Source organism: Podarcis vaucheri (assembly GCF_965113315.1).
Source record: "Podarcis vaucheri genome assembly, chromosome: 6".
In the NCBI taxonomy this organism is placed as follows: Eukaryota; Metazoa; Chordata; class Lepidosauria; order Squamata; family Lacertidae; genus Podarcis; species Podarcis vaucheri.
The window spans coordinates 49,426,472-49,447,047 of record NC_138764.1 but is presented as its reverse complement, the minus strand read 5'-3'; the positions used below and the strand labels follow the sequence as shown (position 1 = coordinate 49,447,047).

At 42.1% G+C, this 20,576-nt stretch overlaps 3 protein-coding genes across 7 annotated transcripts in view; 1 reads left to right on the top strand and 2 right to left on the bottom strand.

The window, feature by feature from the left end:
* Positions 1-1,560, bottom strand: part of IFT25 (intraflagellar transport 25) — a 31,403-nt gene extending 29,843 nt beyond the window's left edge. Inside the window, exons 1-2 of one of the 2 annotated variants that reach the window (XM_082225716.1) lie at positions 1,520-1,560; positions 462-764 (exon numbers count right to left, since the gene is read on the bottom strand). In XM_082225716.1, the coding sequence (XP_082081842.1) occupies positions 462-764; positions 1,520-1,545 (329 nt within the window). In that variant the 5' untranslated portion in view covers positions 1,546-1,560. Of the gene's footprint in view, positions 1-461; positions 765-1,519 lie in introns of those variants that run through there. The other variant, XM_082225715.1, reaches the window with a different exon arrangement.
* On the top strand, positions 709-11,564 carry LRRC42 (leucine rich repeat containing 42). 4 transcript variants are annotated; one of them, XM_082225675.1, is made up of 9 exons: positions 709-855; positions 2,773-3,251; positions 4,410-4,541; positions 5,002-5,120; positions 6,481-6,569; positions 6,753-6,866; positions 7,327-7,411; positions 8,295-9,405; positions 9,642-11,564. In XM_082225675.1, the coding sequence occupies exons 2-8, from the start codon at positions 2,788-2,790 to the stop codon at positions 8,525-8,527; spliced, it is 1,236 nt and encodes a 411-aa protein (XP_082081801.1). In that variant the 5' UTR covers positions 709-855; positions 2,773-2,787; the 3' UTR covers positions 8,528-9,405; positions 9,642-11,564. The 4 variants fall into 4 exon arrangements, with proteins under 4 accessions (XP_082081801.1, XP_082081800.1, XP_082081802.1 ...); XM_082225674.1 differs by lacking the exon at positions 709-855 and adding an exon at positions 866-1,047; XM_082225676.1 differs by lacking the exon at positions 709-855 and adding an exon at positions 1,659-1,805.
* On the bottom strand, positions 10,698-19,847 carry LDLRAD1 (low density lipoprotein receptor class A domain containing 1). Its single transcript, XM_082225713.1, has 6 exons — positions 19,291-19,847; positions 18,899-18,953; positions 15,631-15,792; positions 15,039-15,176; positions 13,055-13,183; positions 10,698-12,160 (listed from the first exon to the last, which is right to left on the bottom strand). The coding sequence occupies exons 1-6, from the start codon at positions 19,309-19,311 to the stop codon at positions 12,012-12,014; spliced, it is 654 nt and encodes a 217-aa protein (XP_082081839.1). The 5' UTR covers positions 19,312-19,847; the 3' UTR covers positions 10,698-12,011.
* Between the last annotated feature and the right edge of the window lie 729 nt (positions 19,848-20,576).

Below are 20,576 nucleotides of genomic sequence, written 5' to 3'. Positions count from 1 at the left end.
CGCCTTAGGTTATTTGAATGTGTGACACAAATGCTACAAAGAGTGCTTTTTTCCAGGGGGGGGGACACAGGGGTACGCATACCCCTAAACATTTTGTGAATCTAAGTTTGGCCTCATTGAGGGGCAGTATTTCAATATGAGTAGGAAAATGAAAGTACCCCTAAACATTTTTTAAAGGAAAAAAACCACTGGCTACAAATACTATATTCTTCCATGACGCTCAAGTTCATATTTAAAAGCATTTCGGAAACCAAATGGATGGGTTTTACTTCCAACCCAAAGGAAATAATTATGCGAGTTGAGGATGTAAAAAACCATTCATAAAACCTGAAAGTAAACCTTTTTATATATACAGTATACCAAAAAGTGAACTTTAGTCCACGAAAGCTCATGATATATAATAGCAATATTCAGGCGCTACAAGGAAAGAGCCTGCTACTTCATCAGGATCAAGATCTCACCCATCCGTGATATTTTCTGGCGGGTATTTTTCATCACTTGATGTTGCTTGAATCACATCGGTTCCTTCGGAGCTAAGGCAGTAGTCCGTGAATTTCATGTTTTCCTCCACCCTCGGGAAGAGTCGCTTCCTAAAAGGCCTCTTGCATCTACGGAGAAACGTTGCCCGGTTGCCTAGCAGCCCATCCCGACTCGAAGGGAAAACCCAGGAAGAGGCGTGACCAGCCATTTCTACCTCGGCTGCTTCCTGGTTGCTTTTGGCGCCATGTTTTCTCTCGTCTCCGGGGCAAAACGGATGAGTGATCCTAGGAAATAACGGAGAAATCCCTACCTAGGAGGAGGCCGAAACGGCGGCAAGCAGCTGCTGCTGCAACGAGCACCCCGGCCCCTCAAAAGGTATATAAGCAAATAATGGTGGAGCATGTGTTTTCTCTGACTCGGGGGACAGCTCTCGTGGAAAATGCGATCCCCCTCCACCCCCCCCCAGAGAGGCATCTGAAAATTGTATGCTACAAATGCAGACAACAGTTCGAAGTTGTTGGTTTGGATCCAGATGAACAACGCAGTCCTAATGGTGCCTATGCAGCAGTAAGTCCTAGGGAATCCAATGGGCTTTGCTCCCCAATTAAGTTGGTTTAGGATTGCAGCCATCCTTGCGTTGAAATCAGGGTCTAAAGTTAGCCGCGGCGACTAACTGAAGTCCCACAGATTTCAGCGAAGGCTGCACTCCTAGGCACCCTTACCTGCTGAGAACAGATCCTGGGTACGTCCATTGCTGCAGTAAGTCCCACTGAGTTCATCGAGGCTTTACTTCTAAGTCGTGCATACATAAGAAGATTGCGCTGTTAAGAGGGACTCTCGTCGTCTGAATCCTACCATTATCCCTGTATTGCAACTTGCAGGCGTAGGGCTGTGACAGCGGCATATCACACACACACTTCCCAGTCACAAACCTGAACTGACTTGAGTGTGCAGCCAAACCAGCTCAAGTTAAATTCGCCAGCCCTTTCTCAAAGCCTCCCCTCGTGCAGCTTTCGTGCAATAGCACCGAGCTTTTTACCTCTCTAACTCTGCAATCCTATGCATATGTCTGCTTAGGTGTGAGCCCCCCCCGACCTCAGTGGCCTTAATGCAAGGTAAGGTAGGATTGCAGCCCGACCATACAAAATAATAGGAGACGAGACCCAAAATCACGCAGCAAATGAGAGGGTGTGACTCTCATCTTCCTTCCTATATTTGTGGTCTTCGGGCGCGTTACTTCCGAGACTTCTTCGGGCTCTTTGCCTGCATTCAAGGGAAGCCGCGCAGGTGTCGCCTCGTCGCCGAAAGCACTCGAGGCTCCCAAGGTGCAATATTGCCCGCTAGCCTGAAGGACTGAGGCTCCAGTGGCGCAGATCCCCCCCCCCACCTCGGTAGTTTGTCTTTATTATGTCTATAGTCGCGAAACGGTCTGCGCGTTATGCAGCACGAGTTTGCGGGGTGGAGTTGTGGGCATTCTGCATTCAGACGTGCAGGACGAGGCGGGGAAGTCTCGGTGTCACGTATTTGAATGGCCCCCCCTCCCCCGCACCCCAAACAAAAACTCGTCGCGTTTAATAGAACTGGGAGAAAGGATTTAGCGCCCTCTCCCCAGTTAACTGAAGTGCAGGGAGGTTTTTAACTTGGAAGAATATATAGAAATATTGCACCACCCTTGCACACACACAGTACCGCGTGTGGGTGGGTGTGCTTTTAGTTGTTCTTAGTTTTTAAATGTTTTGATTTTGTTTTTACTTGTGCTGTTTTGTTACTTTGCCGTTTGTGGCCTTGGGCTCCTTTGATGGGGATGGTAGGATAAAAATACATTATCCAGAATGTTTGGAAGGCATTCTTAGTACATAATGTGGGTAATAGAGATCCTGCTACTGATAATGGGTGTGACTCCCTCAGGGTCAAGATTTGCTGGATTGTAGCCTTTAGAGGCTAGGGGTGGTGGTTGATTTCATTCTCTGCTCAGTCATAGATACAATCCTGTCTCTATTTTGGAGGATGCAACTGAAAATTCTGTGCAACCAAGGAGTGAGGGGAAAATGGCCTTTTTATCTCTTCATATATATATATATATATATCCAAAGGAAGGGAATTCTGTCTCAAGTATCCTCTTTGCCTATCCATATCAGCCACTGAGAACTTGTTTTTTGTTTGCTTGCTTGTTTTGTTTTAAAAAGTGTAAACTCTAGCACATTTGTGACACTGTAGAAATCACACACGTTTCCAAGATTAAAACCCTTTTTGCTTTATTTTATGCTTTCTCTTGTTTGTTTCCTCTCTCAGAAACTTCAAAGAGGAATGTCATGCTATCTCTATGCGGAAAACTTTCCAGATAGAGGATCTGTATATGTTCGGGAAAATGGACAGCTATATAAGGCAAATCAAGCATCAGGAAGAGTAAACAACAGTGATCCAAAGCCAAGGCCTTCAAGACTTTTTTCCAAAGGATTTTCTGTTGAGCTCTATGTGAATAGGGAAAATGACAATGGAAGGACAGATCACTTCATCTTCACTTACACAAAGAAGGGAAATCTTCGCTATTCTGCCAAATCTCTCTTCAGCCTAGTTCTGAGTTACATTGCTGACAACATTCATCATGTTGATTCACTGGTTGACTTTCCAGAACAGATAGCCGAAAAGCTTTTCTATGCAGCAGATGCTAGACAGAAATTTACAGAACCAAGAACAGGACTCTGTGCTTTGCAAAAATTTATTGATGCTTATGGAAGTTTAGTGCTTCAGACTCTATGCTTGAAAAATGGGTAAGCATGCATAACTTGTTCATAGTAGCACATCTGCACCCCCATTAAAGGAGTCCTCAATAAAGTAGCAAATCACACTGCCTAGAACTAAATTAAAAGGATACAAAGTGAATAAGGTAGAATACTGTTGTGTGGTCTGTTCTGGCTGTTCCTAGTGCTTCATAGCATTTGAATCCAAATGCATCCAACTAAAAACTTTATTTTATCTTTTTTATTGTTTTGGCAGCTTTACTTTTTTCTGTGTGGAGTAATGGAGCAATAGCATTGCTTTACACCTTACAAATAAGTTTCGGTATTGGCCTTTAAATGTAAACCCTTTTATCTTTCCTAAGTGCAATTAGTTGAAAATAAGCTTTCTTGAACATTGCTTCCAAACAACTAAATTTAGGCTCAGTGTGGTTCTTCACAGCAAATCTGTGAAGCAAATTCAGCAAATTCAGTGTGGTACTCTTCACAGCAAATCTAGGAATGAACACTGGCTGCTTCTTCATAGTCTTATCTGCACCAAATATATTTTTCCTAGAAGAGATGCTCTTTTACAAGTTTCTGTTATATATATGGCTTACTAGGACTGTTATTGTTTCTCGTATCGGGCTTTCTCATAGCTGATTATTTAGCACAGGGGCCGGGAACCTTAGGCTTGGGGGCCAAATGCACTCTTTCTGTCTGGCCTCTCCCCAGATCACCTCCCTCACCAGTTCTGCTTTGCACTCCCCTCAGATGTTTTTTGCTTGAGTGGAATGTGTCCCTGAATTCTGATGATGTTTCTTGCTTGCTTGGATGGGGGATAGAAAGGGATGTGTGAGCATGTGTAGAAACTAGCCTACTGGTACAAAGGCAAAATCCATACTGGGGGCTCTGTGCAGTTTTCCCTCTGGCCCACCCATTCTTAGGAGGCTGCCCATGAGGAATTGTATCTGTTGGTGCTGATAAAGGTTCCTCACTCCAGGTTTACTGTAGAATAGAGCATAATCAGAAACAGAATATTGGATCAGGGCATTGAGGAGATTCTTGGTTGCTTTGTAAAATACATATATATCTCAACTGGACTAAACTAATCTCATAGGCGTTTCCCCCATTGACAGAGTTGGTTGGTTGTGCTAAATCTATGGGAATGAAAGGGTGCAGAATCTTACAGTTGTGTTTGCTCTTTTACAGTTACCTAGTTATTTCTGAAAAACTTGAAGAAATTAAATCTTTCCGGGATCTGACATGCTTGGATTTGTCCTTCTGTAAACTTGGAGATGAGCATGAGCTGCTAGACCATATCACCAACAGGACACTATCTAGGTACCAGTTTGCTGCAGAGGAAGTGAACATTTGGTTTGTTGTTGAAAAAACTCTGGCAATATAAATCAGTCTGAAATGCAGAAAGTCTGAAACTCAGCAAATTTTACTCATTGTATATCTCACAGCTGGCTTAGTTTTAGAACTTTCCATTTGGCTTTGCAAAACTCCCGTCTACTTACCAAGAGCTTCTGAGGGTTTTTGGTTTTTTAAAGAAAGAAAATAAAACAGTATGTACCGTATTTTTTGCACCATAACACTCACTTTTTTCCTCCTAAAAAGTAAGGGGAAATGTCTGTGCTTGTTATGGAGGGAATGCCTACGGGTGGCATGCCTACAGATATTCCTCCTCTAAAAACTATGTGCGTGTTATGGTCGGGTGCGTGTTATAGAGCGAAAAATACGGTAAATTTTATTAAATAAATAAATAAATGTGTAATTGTAGCTTTTACATTTACCTTAGTTTAACTCGGCTTTTCCTGAAAGATAACTGCTTGTCAGATGCTGGTCTTCGCAAAATGACAGCGCCTGTCCGAGTGATGAAAAGGGGCCTTGAAAATCTCTCAGTATTGGATTTGTCTTGTAAGTATAGCTTCAGGTTTGGAAACAGGGTATATGCATTGTAATCCAGCATTCATCCTTGCCAGTATCAGAAGAATTTAATAAATAAAAATTAATCACTATTGAGTACCCATTACAAGAGAGAGATAGAAACCAGAATAGCTGCTGTTCAATATTGTTGATTAAAACCGGCTGCTGTCCAGTTTACACAAGAGATGGTCAAAATGTGCTGTGTATTCTACAACAGAAATAGCCAATTTTCTGCTGCACAGTTTAATATGGGAACCATACATTTTAGTAGCTATTGTATGGGCTAATCCTAGATTTACATCATAGCAAATATCTGATATAGTTCTATGTCAGCTACCAGAACCCAGCCTTGGACTTGAGCTACTTCTTTGATAAACCAATTGAAACAAAGGTAGTGATTACATGCAAGGCTCTGTCAAGTAGAGCTTAGAAAGGCTGAGCTGTATATGGCTGTGGAAGGGTTAGTTTGCATAGATTGCTTTGCACATCAAAAGGAGGCCCAAAGTAATTTAGAATAACAGAGTGCAAAATGCATAAATTCCACAAAACAATACAAAACATAAAACATTGAGTGTTCATTCAAAGAAAATGTAATTAGAACAGCACAAAATAACCACTCCCTTCATACAGGATCACCACCATTTGCCACCAAAGGCTTGGGGGCATAAAACCATTTTCACTTGACACCAGAAAAATGACAGTCGTCTTTTCTGCCAAGACTTTAGACACAATGAGTCTGTGGTTTGGGAGAGTTTCGGGTGCAAAGTTACTATATACTATCAGAACTTGGTTTTCATCCAAGTGTGCAGAACCCTATTACAGGTGCTGACCATTTTAGGCACATCCAATTGACATGTGACCACCGATGTGTGGGTCCTTATGGACCTGAAAGAAGGCAGAATGGGGGCAGGGTGGAAAGGGGCAAGTTTATATGCACTCCACCGATGCTCATGGGAACCCGGAAAGGAACCCCAATGCGAAATGATTGCTGCCTGTATTACAAACGAAGGTATTGGATATCATTAACATTGACTTTCCATATTGACTTAACCATTAGTACCTATTTTATATTGTAGGCATTTATGTATTTTTTTATTTTCTTCCAGTCCCTGGGAACTAACAAACCATATCTAGATATTAAGGTAGAGCTGTGTTTACCAGAAAGAAACCAGTTAACTTTTTACCACCCCTACTCATGTAAAGTATATGCAGATTTATTCTGAATTACTGGGCCGTATCTATACTACAAACAGTCCTTTTGCTTAATCTGCTTTATCATTTATGCCCAACTTGAATATTTTGTAATTTAGCTTAATTTTAGATTTAATACAATATTCTTGATTTTATATAGGTAATCCAGGAATCACCCGTTTGGGACTCAGGTATCTGCTTCCTTTCAAAAAGCTGAACTGTTTGGATCTTTCTGGAACTTGCCTCAAGGTGAACATATTTTCCTGCTCTGCTGAATATCTGGAGCATTTTTAGCACAGAAATGAAATGCAACTCATGTTATATTTACCGCGGTTTCAAAGAAAAGTCAAAATTTTGTCTTTCTATAAAGTCAGACTTTGGTTGACAATTATTTCTTTAAGGGGATTTGTTTTGGTTTTTCTTTTTACCTAGGACACAAATGCTGTTGTTTGCTTGATCCAGACACGAATAGGTCTCGCTCATTCAGAGGTGCCCTTGAAAGAATTTGATCATAATAGCTGCAAAACAGAGGGATGGGCAGAGCAGGTAAGTCTTAATGTACCTTCTTGAACTATTTCTTGACTTCATTTAGCAAGCATCTTCCTATGTGGTAAAAAATGATTTTCCTGTGTGGTAAAAAGGGGAGGGGGATTTTCTAAATGACTCAGAACCTAGAGAATTACCTCTCTATCTCCCTATCTGCCTTCCTCTCATTAATACTCCATTAGTAGATTATGGCTTGTATACGCTTTTTAACAGAAATCTAGTTTTCCTTTTAAGACTGTGTGAGTTGTTATGCAAACTCCATATGGCTCAGTCAACTGTATATCACTCAGCACTAGGATGAATACTGTTGAATCACAGGGGAACTGCCATGCATTAACAAACAACACTTGAAAAACTGTAAACTCATATTCACACTGAATGTCAAGTTATAGTGGTGACCTATTAGCTTTGAATAAGTGTGCTGCCTACTGAAACTGTTTTGCAATTCTACTTTCCTCAGACCATCTTGCAATGGGAGCATGCAGTGCAAGAAGCAATTAAACCACAAGAAAGCCTGAAATCTCGAACCGCAGCTCAGCTTTTCTGTAAGCAACTTGCATGAAGATACAAATTTCTAAACTTGGGATTAGAGCTAGAGTGCATTTTTGTAAACTGAGCTAAAGATGATTGAAGCACCGCTGGAAAACAGCGAATGCCAGTGGAGCTTTCCACAGAGTCACCCCTCATAGTAGCTCCAAGAACTGAAGAGGCAAGCTAGTTTTGAAACATGAGCAGTGGCTTGTGTCTTTGACATTAGGAGCTTATAGCTGCAGACAAAGAAAGTAGCATTATCGCCATGCTTCTCTGTGGTCAGAGCAAAGCGCTTAGACCGTAGCAATTAATTAGAAACAGGTTAGGAGAGAATTAAAAAGACAGCTGAAAATATCATTCAATTTGTAACATGTAATACTAGATCATTTAAGTATAAAGGTCTAGATTTTGAGATGCAAGTAACATGCAGCTACATTCAGAATTCTGTGTAACGTTGCTTCTGCAAATGTGTTCCTTTGCATAGAAGCTGCAGGTAACCTCCGCCATCACCACATTTATGTTCTATTTTAAAATGATAAGAGAGGTCACAATAGCAATTCTTGAGAAACTTTGAACCCTTAAAATATTTTGACTACAGTCATACCTTGGTTTTTGAAAAGCTTAGTTCTCAAACATTTTGGCTCCTGAATGCCGCAAACCCAGAAGTGACTGTTCCAGTTTACAAACTATTTTTGGAAGCAGCGTTTTGGTTTCTGAATGTTTTGGAAGTCAAATGGACTTCCAGAACGGATTCCGTTCGACTTCCAAGATACGACTGTATTTGGAAACTGCCTCTAGGTTAACTCTTCTGTTAGTGCAACTGACCCAAACTGAACAGTGCAAAATTAAGCTATATTCAAAATTATGTGAAGTTATTTCATAAAATTTGTCTTGCAGATGGAAAAAGAGCCAGGATAGAAGAACCTCTTGAAATAGAGACTTCTGAGAACCTGCAATTCTACAGGCCAAGAGCAGAAATGTTAAATTTGCCTGTACTAATAGGGAAGAGTGAAGAATTACAGAAGAAGAAAAAGAGAGCTTCAGCTGAGCACAAAGAACAGCGTTTTAAATCAAAGCAGCTGAGCTTTTCAGTGGCAGACTGGGACCTACTAAATTCTTACGGAGTATGAGTTGCATGCAAATAAACACTTTTAAAAGAAAAAAAATGGCACAGCTGAATTTTCTGCTTTCCATCAAAACACAGTGGCCTCAAAAAAAGCAATGACTTGTTCCGGTTCTGAATTAATCAGAGAAAACAACTGATGACCTTTCAACTAATGCCTAATGTGGGATAGATTAAATTTTGGTGAGCACCCTCCACTGTTTCATTTTCAAAGGGCTCATTTACAAAAGGACAAGACATGTTTAGCTATAAACCCTAAGGTTTGAGAAACTGCTTGAGGTGGTGTTAGATATGAGCCTCTTAGTGGTGACTGATCTTGAGTGACTTTTTCTCTCTTAAAGCAAGTCATCGCTATGTGTTTGTGCTTGTATTTTGTGTGCCGTAGTCAAAGGAACAGTGTGAGACTTAACCACAGATAATAGGATTTAACAAAATAAACATAGGAGTCAAGGAATTAAACAATAAAAGCCGGTAGTATAAATACATCCACAATATGTTTTAAATATTTTATCCTTTTTGAAGTGGAATATCTGTTTGAACTGATTTTGATTGTTCAGAGCACACCCAAACCACTGTTGACTCTTGTACATTATAAACAAACTGGGTATTAGTTGTCATGCTTAAACATGTTTCAGTGGTTTCAACTAGTGAGCACCAAAGGTACACAAAACACTACACATTTTCCAGCATAAAGAATTTCAAAATACGGTAATACCATGCGGCTTGACTAATCATAGGTTACGTCATAGATTTACAAAGTGGGTGCTTTTTTCTCTCTCCAAGCTGTAGGCCTCAGTTGCCATAGCCTATGTTCATCTAGGTGTGCTGTAGCCTTTTGGTTGGACCATCAGGATCTCTGGATGTCCATTTCATAGGCACACATAGGTATAGGAAATTCCTTCCAGTAGCACCTTAAAGACCAACTAAGTTAGTTCTTGGTATGAGCTTTCGTGTGCATGCACACTTCTTAAGATACACTGGTATCCAGTGTATCTTAAGAAGTGTGCATGCACACGAAAGCTCATACCAAGAACTAACTTAGTTGGTCTTTAAGGTGCTACTGGAAGGAATTTTTTTTATTTTGACTATGGCAGACCAACACGGCTACCTATCTACTATAGGTATAGGAGTCAGACAATGAGCCTACTGCATGCTAATTTGGAGTGGATTAAAGGGAAGAAATGAACAGAGTAGTCAGCAGTGTGTGAGGGAAAGTTGAGAAAATACAGAAACAAGGCAAAAGGGACTGAACAAGAGAAGCAATTTCCAAGGAAGGGTCAGATAGCCCTGCTTGCCAACTGATTCTGCCAAACTCTGCATCAGTCTGCCATCATTTTGTGGCTGGCTCTGCCCCTGTATTGTGAGTAGTGGGCTTCAGCAATTTCCAGCCCTTAGGTGGGCCCTGCTAAAGAGGAAGCTTGAGAAGCCCTGACTTGGGGACCTAATCATGTTGAAGAAATTATCACAGTTATCTCCAGACTTTCCCCCTGCAATCCCAGGCGGATATTTTATCAAGCCTGTGAAGTAGGTTAACCTGTAAGTAGTTCGCTCAAGATCAGCCACAGTGGGGATTTGAGCCTGACTTGTTTCTGTTGGCTTGTAGATCTGAAGGAAGTAAATTTGGAATACTGTACTATACTATATAGGGACACGGGTGGTGCTGTGGGTTAAACCACAGAGCCTAGGACTTGCTGATCAGAAGGTTGGCAGTTCGAATCCCCACGACGGGGTGAGCTCCCGTTGCTCGGTCCCAGCTCCTGCCAACCTAACAGTTCGAAAGCACGTCAAAGTGCAAGTAGATAAATAGGTACCGCTCTGGCGGGAAGGTAAACGGCGTTTCCGTGCGCTGCTCTGGTTCGCCAGAAGCGACTTAGTCATGCTGGCCACATGACCCAGAAGCTGTACACCGGCTCCCTCGGCCAATAAAGTGAGATGAGCGCCGCAACCCTAGAGTCGGCCACGACTGGACCTAATGGTCAGGGGTCCCTTTACCTTTACTATACTATATAGATCCCTAGATGAATTAAATGAGAGCAAACACGTGGTACTTTTGTATCCTACTGTGTTGTTACATGGTACTGTTCCACTTCATTGCTGTGGATTTTTGTGTGTGTTGTTTCCTTTCAAGCTGAGACTGAGTTTTCAAATTTTGCCAAGGAACACATGCTAGCACAGTGTAATAAAACATACTAAAATCAAGTTTTATTTACTCAAGCAGTAACGTATTTAATACAATATGTAAATTAAAGTGACTGTCAAACGAAAAACAGATAAGCATGACTCCTAACCCCATTCATCTGCCATTAGTGTTTAAACACTTACCATTTAATGATGTGCTGTGAAGCGAAAAAGATTTAGTTGGGCAACTAACAACTTGTAAATGTTTGTTTATTGCACCATCTATATTGCATGACTTGTCACAATAGGAAATAAGAGTCATTCGTTTTAGTCCGATGGTATATGTTGGTAGAAATCGGATTATCAGATACGAATATTGACTTAAAGGTCTGTTTGTAGTACCCGTTTCATTATATAAGATGATGTCTACTTCTACATAAGAGTATGAAAGTCACACAAACCTCTTCCTGAGAAGACTATTCTGAGGCCACTTTATCCTAGTTACAACTGACAGCTAATGCTCTCACTTTTAAGGGTTCATTCCACTCTAATAGCTGCAGGTCACACCAGGCATGTTAGAGGTATAAAAGGGTGAGGGCTTTGAGATACAATAATATTGTAGACTGAAGTGCAATGTATCAAATACAGCAGCATGGTTTGAAATCAATGATCTTTTACTCATCCAACACCCAAATGCCCATAGCTAAGGGAAAATAACAGAGAAAAGGAGAGGGGAGAAATAGAGAGTTCACATGGCAGGTAATTACTGACTTCTTAAATGTCATCTTGGAATAAGATACCAATTAGTTTCCATCACTATAAGTGCTTGTGCAATAGCTGGCATTGATCAGTCCGCAATTGTGAGAAGGATTCTGCCTGAACTGAGTTCTACACACATATAAAAATCGTTGTGGAAACCTTTTTTTTTTTTTTAAGCATTTTTAAAAATACATTGAATTTCCCATAAGGCTCACCATTGCCATCTAGTGTATATTGCACTTAAAACACACTTAAAACATTTTATTTGCAGCTGTATAGCTGAGTCCCTGGTCCTTTACCCTGTTACAAAGCAAGATTTCGCAGCTTCCAGTACGTGTGGAAGTCTGAGCCAGATTTTTTGGTAGCAAGCGTTCTTTTCCTCCTTTCGCTTTTTGTAGCAGTGGGTTTTGAGGAAGCCAAGGGTGTTATACGCACACGCAGACACACTTTACTGAGCTCAAAAGGTGAAAGATCACTGGTCTAGGAGCAGCACATCTAACACTACACAATGCATCCGTCACAAGGCCCTCTGAGAAATACGTATGGCAATTCCCCAACAGCGGTATTTGATGGATAGCTCCCATTATTTTCTGAAGGTTACAGTCCTGGAGTGCTCATCTTGTGCAGACGTATTCATCAGACCAGTCACTGCAGTGCTGTATTCCATCTCGGCAAAGACGTCTGGGAATGCAGCTACAGTACATATGGAAGACAACCATGGTGCATCCCCACCATTGAGGCCCACAAGGAGGGCAGCTGGCCCCTGGAATAAAAAAGAAGCAAAACAGATGTACTCAGCAGAGATGGGGTCCAGATGCTGGGCTCCAGCTCCCATCAGCCCCAGCCAGCATGGCCACAGTGGTCAGGGATGTTGGGAACTAGTGCAAAATCCCATGTCCCTAAACTAGAGAATGACACTATGCAAAAGAGGATATCCTGGTAGACTTACAATCCAGCATATTTCACACAAAGTGGTACAGCGTTGGGGAGCGGAGGAGGGTCATGGCCTTGGGCACAGAATTCTGAGGGGGTGCAACCTAGCACGCCCATGACAGGCTCCCGTGCCAAGGCCTCATGGCTACTGCCTTACGGAGTTGTGGGGAAGCGAGTTGTGCCCAGGCCAGGCCTTCAGGGCTGTGGCACCTCCTCCTCCTAATTTATTATACACCTCCCATCTGGCTGGGCCTCTCCAGCCACTCTGGGCAGCTTCCAACAGGGTATTAAAAACACACACAAAAAAATGGCCAGTGAAGAGACATCTGCCTCAGGGCGGAAATCCCACCAGCCGGAGCCTGGACTTTTCCCGGCCAGCACCGGCCCTTCCCTCAGGCCTTCCTCCCATGTGTCCTTGGGTGAGGGGCATGGAGAGAAGTGCAGCCAACTTGGCTCTGGCGCTGCAGGGACGCCACCAAGCCCACCAAGGAGCACAAGCCACCACTCACGCCGGGAGTTTGACAAGCGGAGAGGGCAAATGCGGCAACCCGCAGGTAACCTCCATGAGGAGCCGTTGCAGCAGAGGCACAGTGAAGTGTGCCTGCTGTGTTGCCTCATGTGCAACACCCACAAGGAGGTTATGGGGGTGCAATCCTTGCTTTGCCTGGGCACTGCTCCCATTTATCCATTAACTACAAGCAGAACTTTGTAAGAAAAGACTTACAAGCTCCTACTTCATCAGAACAGTCACCGCAGTCATTGATTCCATTACATCTTTTGTCTGCATAGACCCAAACCTTGCGGTTGCTGCAATAAAATATCAAGTATCCTGGAAGGTTGTTGGGCAAATCATCTACAAAAAAATAAAGAAAGAAGCAGAAGCGGCGAGGGGAGAAAATGCTGTACTGCACAAAATATATACTGGGTAAAAACAGCAGTGGCTTAAAATGTGGTAATTAGTAATAAATAACAATACAACTAAGGCAATGTTAATACTCTCACTGAACTCAATGGGGCTTACTTCTGAACAGACAAGTACAAGTTTGCATCGTAAGCTGCATAGATCCTCAAAGTAAAACAGCATACATGGGGGTGGGGGTGGGGTTTAGGTACATTCCAGAAACATGGTATGTGAAGAGAACATCCCTCTCCTTACTTTGCAGGTGGAAAATGAAAGTCATTCAGAAGTTCAATTACTAAGGCAATATTCACACTATTTCTGTTGAAGCAACTACATTTATTTAGTTACCATCTCTTTCTTTAAAAGGACTTTTAAAAACAATAATAAAGGATGTTGTTAAAGGCTTTGCTTAAATATACAGACTACCAAATAGCAGCTGGAGGAGGAGGAGAGGACAGAGGATGAAGGAGCAGTGTGTGCAGGGGGGCCCTTTTCACATGCACTGGACCCTCTGGGAAACTCAACAAACCTGCTGTACCTGCAACTATGGAGAGTGCAGTTGAATAGGACACAGCTGTGGGCAGCCTGAGGAAGTACAATCCACCTTAGGCCTGCTCCTCCAAAACAAAAACAAGTTTGGAGTAAGAGACTAGGGTGATGTTTGGTGTTTCTAGAACTCTTATTGTTTTGAGACTTTTCGGCTTGAGCTGAAAGTTTGTTTGGACCCTGGGTGAGAATTCAGAGGCTGAGAGGAAGGGTGTGTCAGAAGGAAAATGAATATATATATATATATATATATATATATATGCAGGTTTTGGTGTCTTCGGGTGTCTTCCCGTGTAAGAGTCGGGGTGTCTGTGCGACGTTTCGACGAGGTCTCACTCGTCATCTTCAGGCTGGTGCTTTCGGCTTCTTGTTACTCGCACAGACATATATATATATATATATATATATATGCAGGTTTTGGTGTCTTCAGTAACTGTTCCAGTAACAAGAAGCCGAAAGCACCAGCCTGAAGATGACGAGTGAGACCTCGTCGAAACGTCGCCCAGACACCCCGACTCTTACACGGGAAGACACCCGAAGACACCAAAACCTGCATTCCTGTACCCGTGAAAATCTACGAAACCATATATATATATATATATATATATATATATATATGCATGCAATTTTGTGTTAATGTAACTTTTTATATGTAACTTGTTTAAGTTATCCATTGTTGCTTCAGGTATTTTTTACACTGCTGAGAGATATTTTGAGGCCACTTCAGTGCTGCTAACACAGTGGTTTGACTTAACCCCCAGAGGCGCACTCCAGTGTCTCTTAAGACAGACGGATGCCAGCAACAACAACATAGAAATTAAATAATCAAAATCAAATCACATTTTGAGGATTTATTAAAGTAGTATTTAAAGTATTAAAGTAGAAACTGAAATAGTCTTCTATGACTGGGCTGCAGGTATATTTTCATTGATATGTGAGAACTCCTGGCAGAGTTCACGACTTGTCTTCAACCTACAACTTCAATTCAGGCTGCATCAGTCCACTTGAAGAGGAGTCTGTCCTGAATCCTGATGCTGCTGTTCTGTTCTCTTGCCTATTCACACATGGAAATAATCACTAGATGCTGTATTGACTGATTGCAGAACATGTATGTGTGATCTCATCCTCAGTCTGCTTCTGTTTTCCTCACCACCTAACTTGCTATAGCTTGAAGCTTTATAAAATGGCTGAGGTATGGTGGGAAAAAGCATGTGGCATTAACTGGACATGGTAAGGGGGAGATTTAAGCAAATATTCTTACCACATAGTGATCCTTGCTCATCCTCTCCATTTGCACAATTTTGTCTTGCATCACAGACCTGGCTGGCTGGAATGCAGCTAGCTCTGTTGTCACATAAAAAGCCTGTCTGATTACCAGAGGTCACACATAAACGATTTACTGAAAAATAAAATTGAGATGAAACAATGGAGGATGGACAAAAATGGAGGATACTGACAAAGAAATGATCAGACCTAATCAGACCCCAACCACCAATACACATTCAAATAATTCAGTTTTGACCTATAGCCATGTTGGGATGCATCACACATAAATAATGGCCATGAATGAGTTTGCAAATACATGGAAGCTTTTGCATTGTTCATATTGATTGCAATAGAGTTTGCAGGTGAGAATTTCTGAATGGATTGTGTCTTCTGCCTCACCACAGATTCTCAACAAAGCCATGACTGTTTAAGGTGGTATTGTGCATGTGTTGCCTTAGTCTTGCCCATTATTTCCAATGGGTCTACTCTGAGTAGAAGAAACACTGGACACAGCCCCATTGAAAGTATTACTCTAGTTGGCAGTAGTTTGGTCACCATCATAATAACGAAAGCTAGCAATGACTGACCTGGTGTATGTGGAGGGATGCCAATTGTGACCACCAATGCAATGACAGTAGCGATGACACCAAGTATACCAAGACCAATGGCAGACACACAGATACATTGTTGGGTGCAAGGGATGCATGCACAGCAATCCTTGCAGCAACCTTGCAGGCCCTGTACAGTACCTGTCACAGAGAGAAGACTTAAAGACCAATTCCAAATATTACCTCACACTGAATTTGTACGAAAATCCACACTGAGGACATGGGCTTCCTCTACTCCCTACTAATTAACCCATATTGAAATTATCCCATGGGTTTTTAATTCTACTGTAGTGTTATATAGAACATAACTGTACAAGACTTTATACCCAAAGGTTTCAACTCGTACCACACTTAACGCACACACCTGTCCCATTTATGCTAAAAAATAATGCTGGTAACACGTAGGTCATGTCCTAATATTTGCATTTCTTCACATATCTAAAAATATGTTTCTGCACAATAATCCAGAGGCTTCCTGTTGCCTTAAGTGCTAGCAGCTGACCTTCTGCAAAGCTCATCTTGTTGCTCGTCAAGAGCCAATGTATGTTCTAGGCAGAGACGAAGAAAGGTGGGTGTGGTCTGCCCTGGGTGCCATCCCTGAGGGGGGTTGACATCGCTGCCCCACCACCAATGCTCGCCGCAGGCTGCACCCCCCAGGAGGCTTGTGACACCCCCCAGGAGACTCATGCCGACTGGTACACCCTCCAGGAGGCTTGTGGTGGCCGGTGCACACGCCCCACACCCCTGGGATGCTCGCCCCACCTCTGTGGGCAGCTAGCCCTGCCCCTGTGTGCACTGCCGCTCTGGGAGCTGGAGCAGCTAGCTCCACCTCTGGTTCTAGTACTTTTTTCCGGTCTGAGGGTTGCGTTCCCTTCAGGGGTGGAGGTCGCATGCCACTGGTGGGCAAGGCCAGAGGAAAAGGCAGGTGGAGCAACAGATACAATGCTTACCTTTGTATAGGCAGTTACTTTCTAGGTAAGCAAAGTCAGAGGCTTTACACACCCACACCTGCCCATCCTCCAGGAAAGAAAGGAAGAAATAAAGGAAGGAAGGAAGGAAGGAAGAAAGGAAGGAAGGAAGGAAGGAAAGGACACCAGAGGAGAGTGCAGAGGAGGGACAGTGTAGCCTAAGGAGAGTCTTGAGGGCCAGACCATAGCTGTCAACATTTCCCTTTTTTAAAGGGAAATTCCCTTATTCCGAAAAGGATTCCTTGCAAGTAAAGGGGAAAGTTGACAGTTATGGGCCAGACAGAGTACTGGATGGTCACATTTGGTATCTGGGCCTAAGGTTTCCTATCCCTGTTCAAAGCTAAATTACGTGGTAGCACTTTATGAACATACGAAGCTGCTGTCAGACCATTTATTTATTTGGTCCAGTGTTCTCTACTCTGACTGGCAATGGCTCACCAAAGTGTCTTCTTAATTTGAGATGTCAAAAAGATTGAATCTGGGACAAAGCATGTGCTCTACCAGACCCTCCAAGTGTCCCTATTTTCCAGGGACGTCCCTGATTTAGAGAAGCTGTCCCGGTTTCTGATTTGATCCCGGAATGTCCCACTTTTCCTTAAAGGTAAAGGTAAAGGTAAAGGTACCCCTGCCCGTGTGAGCCGGTCGTGTCTGACTCTGGGGTTGCGTGCTCATCTCGCATAAGAGGCTGGGAGCCAGCGCTGTCCGAAGACACTTCCGGGTCATGTGGCCAGCGTGCCGAAGCTGCTCTGGCGAGCCAGCACCAGCGCAGTGCACGGAAACGCCGTTACCTTCCCGCTATAAAGTGGTACCTATTTATCTACTTGCACTTAAGAGTGCTTTCGAACTGCTAGGTGGGCAGTAGCTGGGACCGAACGACGGGAGCTCACCCCGCCGCGGGGATTCGAACTGCCGACCATGCGATCAGCAAGTCCTAGGCACTGAGATTTTACCCACAGCGCCACCCGCACCCCCCCACATTTCCTTAGGGTGTCCCTATTTTCATTGGAGAAATGTTGGAGGGTATGGAGTTATCCGACCTCCGAGCCGTCTGAAGGCAATCCTGTATAGAGGTGGGGTTTTTTAATCTTTAATCTTTTATGTTTTTATATATGTTGGAAGTTGCCCAGAGTGATTGGGGCAATCCAGCAAGATGTGTGGGGTATAAATAGTAAAAATTAGCTGACTAATGTATTGTGTAATCTCACTCCCAGTGCTCATAACCTGCCTTTAGGTGATTAACTGCCTTCCTTTCACAAGGTACTTAAGAATTAGCTGCAACTGCCTTGAATCATTGCAATGTCTTCCCTCAAAGCTTTTGTCCTAGAATCCACCTAGGGTACAAGACAGAAGTTGCATAGGCAGAAAAGCTAGAAAAGTTGAAATGGAGTGTGTGGGGGATGATCTCCCTCTTCCTGTCCCCCACAAAAAATATTTGTTTTTATTTTTATTTTTTTGCTTAATCCATCACTCTAGTAAGAAGAAAAGAATGCAGGAAATGCTGCAACTAAAATATTTTAATGTATTTTTTAAAATGCAATTTGTTACCCACTGTTCATTATAATTTAATTCCAAACTGGGGTATAATGCCAATACAGTGGTGCCTCGCAAGACGAAATTAATTTGTTCTGCGAGTTTTTTCGTCTTGCGGTTTTTTTCGTCTTGCGAAGCACGGTGTCGGATAAGTTTTGGAAAAGCTTCAAAAATCACCAAAGTCTTCAAAAACCTCAAAAAAGGTGCTATGAGTTGCTCCTCGAAGTCAAGTCGCAACTGTATTAACGGTTTTAAGAAAAAGGAAACAAACTTGCAAGACATTTCCGTCTTGCGAAGCAAGCCCATAGGGAAAATCGACTTGTGGAGCAACTCAAAAAACCAAAAACCCTTTCGTTTTGTGAATTTTCCGTCTTGCGAGGCATTCGTCTTGCGAGGTACCACTGTAAAATGTAATAAAACTATACCAACAATTAAGAAGACTCTTATTGTTTTGAAGACATACCTGATGAGTTATACGTGTATGTTTTCTAACAACAGACCACTGCCTATAGGATACTGCATTTGAATGAACTAAATGCATTTTTCATTTTGTAGCCAAATTATACACTACTGAAAATGAAACAAATTTCAAATACTGTAAGCTATAGAAACATCAATTGTCAAGAAGTATATGAGCCAAGAAGTATATAAGCAGAGATTTCCTCTTTTTGAAAGGACAACTTTAGTTCATAAACTAATCAGTTCCCAGCATTTTCGAACTGCTTTTTGTTAGTAAGAGTACCAATTACCTCTGTTAGCAGTAAAGAGAGATTTTGTTGAACCAAATGAAGCTCCTTCAATATTCTGTAATTAACAGAAATAAAATAAAATTATATTGCCTTCATTGTTAGGGAGAAGATTGTTTTTAAGGAAACACAAGGCATTACATTGTCTGTAATTACGGTACATTCAGTATTCAGATAGAATCCCTACCTCCATACATTCAAAAACATGTAACTAACATACAGAGATTTAATTAAAACTATAATTTTGATTTTTGATTCCAGTTTCCTATTGGTAAAATAGAGACACAGAGGTTTCCAGCATGTCTACTTTCTAATAGCAATAAGAGCTAGTTGATCAACTGTATTAAAAGTAATAATTACCTGCCCCCCCCCCGCCATAGAATGGATGCTATTACCTGAGGATGAATTCTGTTCATTTCCCCCCTGACTGCTGCAGGATTATGCTAATTAATAGGCAGAGTTGTTCTGGCAATGTTTCCATCAATGTTCCCTTCAAACTGTGTTGCTTAGGTATGAAAGGAGGAACTAGCCTCTTTCAAGCTGCCTTGCTTTATTAGCTCACCAAGCCACTAAATACATTCCTGGGGTAACGTTACCTGGCTACTAAGAGAAACAGAGGTAGGAAGTAGAAAGTCATTCTAATCCCATTCATACCTATGAAACAGAGCAAGCATAAACTCAAGAATCCCCATTAGCTTTTCCTCTGGCTAGTGCCACATATAATAAAAAATGTCTCAGCCCCTACTGGGCATATTACTAAACGTCACACACAGGTAGCACTGAGTAACACTGGAAATACACTACAGGCATGAATGCTGCCCTTTCCAAACTTTAGGGAATAAATTGCTAGTTTCATGTTCTTAACTTTAAAGTATTTTGATACAGGTGCCAACCCTTTGGTTTCTTTTCTACTAACCTGGTTTAGGAAGTGTTCCGTTTTAGCTGATATCACAAAGTACAGTGGTGCCCCGCAAGACGAATGCCTCGCAAGACGAAAAACTTGCTAGACGAAAGGGTTTTGCAGTTTTTGAGCTGCTTCGCAAGACAAATTTCCCTATGGGCTTCGCAAGACGAAAACGTCTTGCATTTTTGGCAACTTTGTTTCCTTTTTCTTAACACCGTTAATACAGTTGCGACTTGACTTCGAGGAGCAACTCATAGAACGCGGTGTGGTAGCCTTTTTTTAGGTTTTTGGCGATTTTTGAAGCTTTTCCAAAACTTTTCCGACACCGTGCTTCGCAAGACGAAAAATTCGCTAGACGAAAAAACTCGCGGAACGAATTAATTTCGTCTTGCGAGGCACCAATGTAGATTATAACTGTAAATCTTCTGTTTACACAAGTTGTTTCATGATTGTAGTGCTTATTTCCTTCTTTAAATACACTCTCACAATAATTAAATGTGGGGGTTTATAATTTATAAAGCAACTTTTCTTTCTTTTCTTTCAATTGACAAGTTACGATGTTTAGATGGAAGTGCGGAAAGGATCAAACCCTACCGAACGAACAAAAATATGTCTGTACTAATGACTGAACTTTGTTTTATGATCACAGCTTATAAAGCACTGATCTTTTGATGCAGTGGACTGAAGATTTTGAGGAAGAACCTTCCAATACGTTAAAGCTCAGCTATTCAAAGGAAACAAAAAACTGGGGTTCAATAAGGCCCTTGCAGGAACCTG

Bases quoted from the DNA above. Each gene is read 5' to 3' on its own strand.
- LRRC42 (XM_082225674.1), top strand. From the start codon at position 871: ATGGTGGAGCATGTGTTTTCTCTGACTCGGGGGACAGCTCTCGTGGAA. The intron at 1,048-2,772 runs GTAAGTCCTAGG...TTCCTCTCTCAG, and splicing joins CTAATGGTGCCTATGCAGCA to AAACTTCAAAGAGGAATGTC. The intron at 7,412-8,294 runs GTAAGCAACTTG...TTTGTCTTGCAG, and splicing joins AACCGCAGCTCAGCTTTTCT to ATGGAAAAAGAGCCAGGATA.
- LDLRAD1 (XM_082225713.1), bottom strand. From the start codon at position 19,311: ATGAACAGAATTCATCCTCAG. The intron at 18,954-19,290 runs GTAATAGCATCC...TGTTAATTACAG, and splicing joins TGAACAGAATTCATCCTCAG to AATATTGAAGGAGCTTCATT. The intron at 12,161-13,054 runs GTAAGTCTTTTC...TTTTTATTCCAG, and splicing joins TTCTGATGAAGTAGGAGCTT to GGGCCAGCTGCCCTCCTTGT.